This window comes from Triticum dicoccoides, chromosome 2B, assembly GCF_002162155.2.
Source record: "Triticum dicoccoides isolate Atlit2015 ecotype Zavitan chromosome 2B, WEW_v2.0, whole genome shotgun sequence".
NCBI classification, from domain to species: Eukaryota; Viridiplantae; Streptophyta; class Magnoliopsida; order Poales; family Poaceae; genus Triticum; species Triticum dicoccoides.
In genome coordinates this window covers 79,288,864-79,291,475 of record NC_041383.1, presented here as the reverse complement: position 1 = coordinate 79,291,475, position 2,612 = coordinate 79,288,864, and the positions used below count along the sequence as shown (strand labels likewise).

General features: G+C 45.3%; 1 protein-coding gene across 1 annotated transcript in view; it reads right to left on the bottom strand.

Annotated features, from left to right (window-relative positions):
• Positions 1-275: 275 nt before the first annotated feature.
• LOC119362248 (heat stress transcription factor A-2b-like) overlaps positions 276-2,612 on the bottom strand; it is a 5,892-nt gene continuing 3,555 nt past the window's right edge. Inside the window, exon 2 of the mRNA XM_037627448.1 lies at positions 276-1,517. Coding sequence (XP_037483345.1) covers positions 609-1,517 — 909 coding nt within the window. The 3' untranslated portion in view covers positions 276-608. The remainder of the gene's footprint in view (positions 1,518-2,612) is intronic.

Here is a 2,612-nt window from a genome sequence, read left to right as displayed (position 1 = left end):
ATATGTTTTTATGTGATATAACATATGTTGATATGTTTTTATCATTGTTGAGGAAATTAACTGGTAGTTGCTTGGTTGACTGGTGAATAGGGAATTAATTGGCTAATCGGCAAGTTAATCAGTCATTTAATCAATTAATCGGACGATTTATCGGTTTATAGGCTACTCGGTGACCCTACGAGTAGGGATTAATCGGCAAGTTAACTGGTTAATCGGATGAATTCTTAAACAGGGGTTTTTATGTGACCTATATTTCGTTAGTCAAATTGACGACCTAACCACAAAGATGCCTATAAATCCAGACAGGAGTACAACTTTAGCCCACAAAAGACTGTCTTACACGGTATAGACCAGAACATGTGCATTGAACACCTAGCAGTGCCCGCTTTACAGACTGACGAGGCTATATCGCCTGAAACAACAAACAGATCTCTAAGGTCAATCGAAGGAAACACTGATAAATCACATAATCCCAGGGAAGTCTAGGGTTTAGACGACTCGAAGACCAGGACACGGTGGGGAATCACTGCCGACACTTGCATAGGCACCACAGGGTGGATAGATGAAACATGAAGAAAGTCGCGGCAATTTGATAGAATGGAATGGAACTAGGTTGAGAGGGTTGGACTATTTGGGATGAAATAGCCCATCTTCTCAGACAGCACATCCATGCCGTCGGCGTTAACCGGCTCGTCGTTCTCACCGCTGAGCCCTTTGTTCAGCAGCTCCTCCCAGAAATTATCATGGAACAACCCCGGGACTCTGTTCTGCTGCGCTTCACATGTACCGAGACCAAAATCCTGTGGCTCTGTTACGCCGTTAGCGTCGATGCCTGAGCCGTTGAGATCAGCTGGAATCCCATCAACAAGGAGTTCCACTGAACATTCCAGGTCAGGTGGAATCCCATCGAGGAGTGCCACTGAACCTTCCAGATCTGGTGGGATCCCATCAGCAAGGAGTTCCACGGGCACCGGCACTGACCCCTCGGCAAGAAGTTCCACTGACCCATGAGAATCAAACACAACAGGCGACTCTTGCTCCAGGTTGCTGCTACTAGCGCCCACGGCATAAGCTTCAGGTCCACCGTCGATGCGGCGCCTCCTTTTCTTCGAGATAGCGTCATGGAGCTCCTTGCTCATCTCATTCTTGGCAATCAGTTGCTTCAAGAATTCAGGGTTCCGCAAGATACGTGCCATGAATGAAGTCATCTGCTGCTGCTTCTGCTCGGTTCCACGTAGCCTATCCTCCATGGCTTTCAGATGCACCTTCATGTTCTGCTGTTCCTGCCTTAGCTTCACCACTTCTGCCATCAATAGCTGTTTGTCCCTTTTCAGCCGGTCGATCTCTGCATCATATCCGAAGTGCCCCACTTCAAGGTAAGATCCAAGGGACTGCTGATTTGAAGCAGTATGAGCGGGAGGCTTTCGACGCCTGATGTTCTTCAGCAGGTGCCTCTGTCCCCGTAGGAAACCCTCATTGGCAAACTCCCATCGGTCAGGATCCACCTTTCTGAAGCCCTGAGAAGCCAACAAACAACATAACAGGGAAAAGTTACTTCCAGGAGATTTTCTCATGCAAGTTTGGATCAAGATGTTAATTCTTTCTCAACATAAGACAAACAAGACATTATAATTACAGTTACTTCTTTCCAGATCATAAGAGATAGAAATGTAACAGGGTATCTTCTGGTTACCTCTTTAGAACGTGTTTAAGTTCATTTTGCATCATTTCAGTTGTATCTTCACTACATTGTTTCAAAAAATCATCTTTAATCTTCATTCTTTCTTCCTTTCAAGGAAAAAAATGAATATATAGTCAAAAATAAAAGAACTGTCAATTCTTCTATCTAGAAGAATAAAAGATGTACCGTGAAGATATTGAACCCATTTTAGAATACAACCTTTATTCAGTGGCAAAAGTAAAAAATGAGAGGAATGCATATTAACCACTAAACAGGGAGAGAAGGTAACAGCAGTACTGCACAGGGAAATATGAAGTGGGGGCACGTATGCAGGTTTCAATATAGGCAATAACAACAACAAAGCCTTTAGTCCCAAACAAGTTGGGGTAGGCTAGAGGTGAAACCCATAAGATCTCGCAACCAACTCATAGTTCTGGCACATGAATAGCAAGCTTCCACACACCCCTGTCCATGGCTAGTTCTCTGGTGATCTCCAGTCCTTCAGATCTCTCTTGACCGACTCCTCCCATGTCAAGTTCGGTCTACCCCAACCTCTCTTGACATTATCAGCATGCTTTAGCCATCCGCTATGCACTGGCGCTTCTGGAGGCCTGCGCTGAATATGCCCAAACCATCTCAGACGATGTTGGACAAGCTTCTCTTCAATCGGTGCTACCCCAACTCTATCTCGTACATCATCATTCCAGACTCGGTCCTTCCTTGTGTGGCCACACATCCATCTCAACATGCGCATCTCCGTCACACCTAATTGTTGAACATGTCGCCTTTTAGTTGGCCAACACTCAGCCAGTGGCGGAGCTACATGGGGGCCAACCTGAGCCATGGCCCCCCAGGCTCACGAGAAAACATGTAGATACTCCTTTGTGTTAGGCATATTTTCCATTAAAAATCAGCTAAAATAGTTATGTTT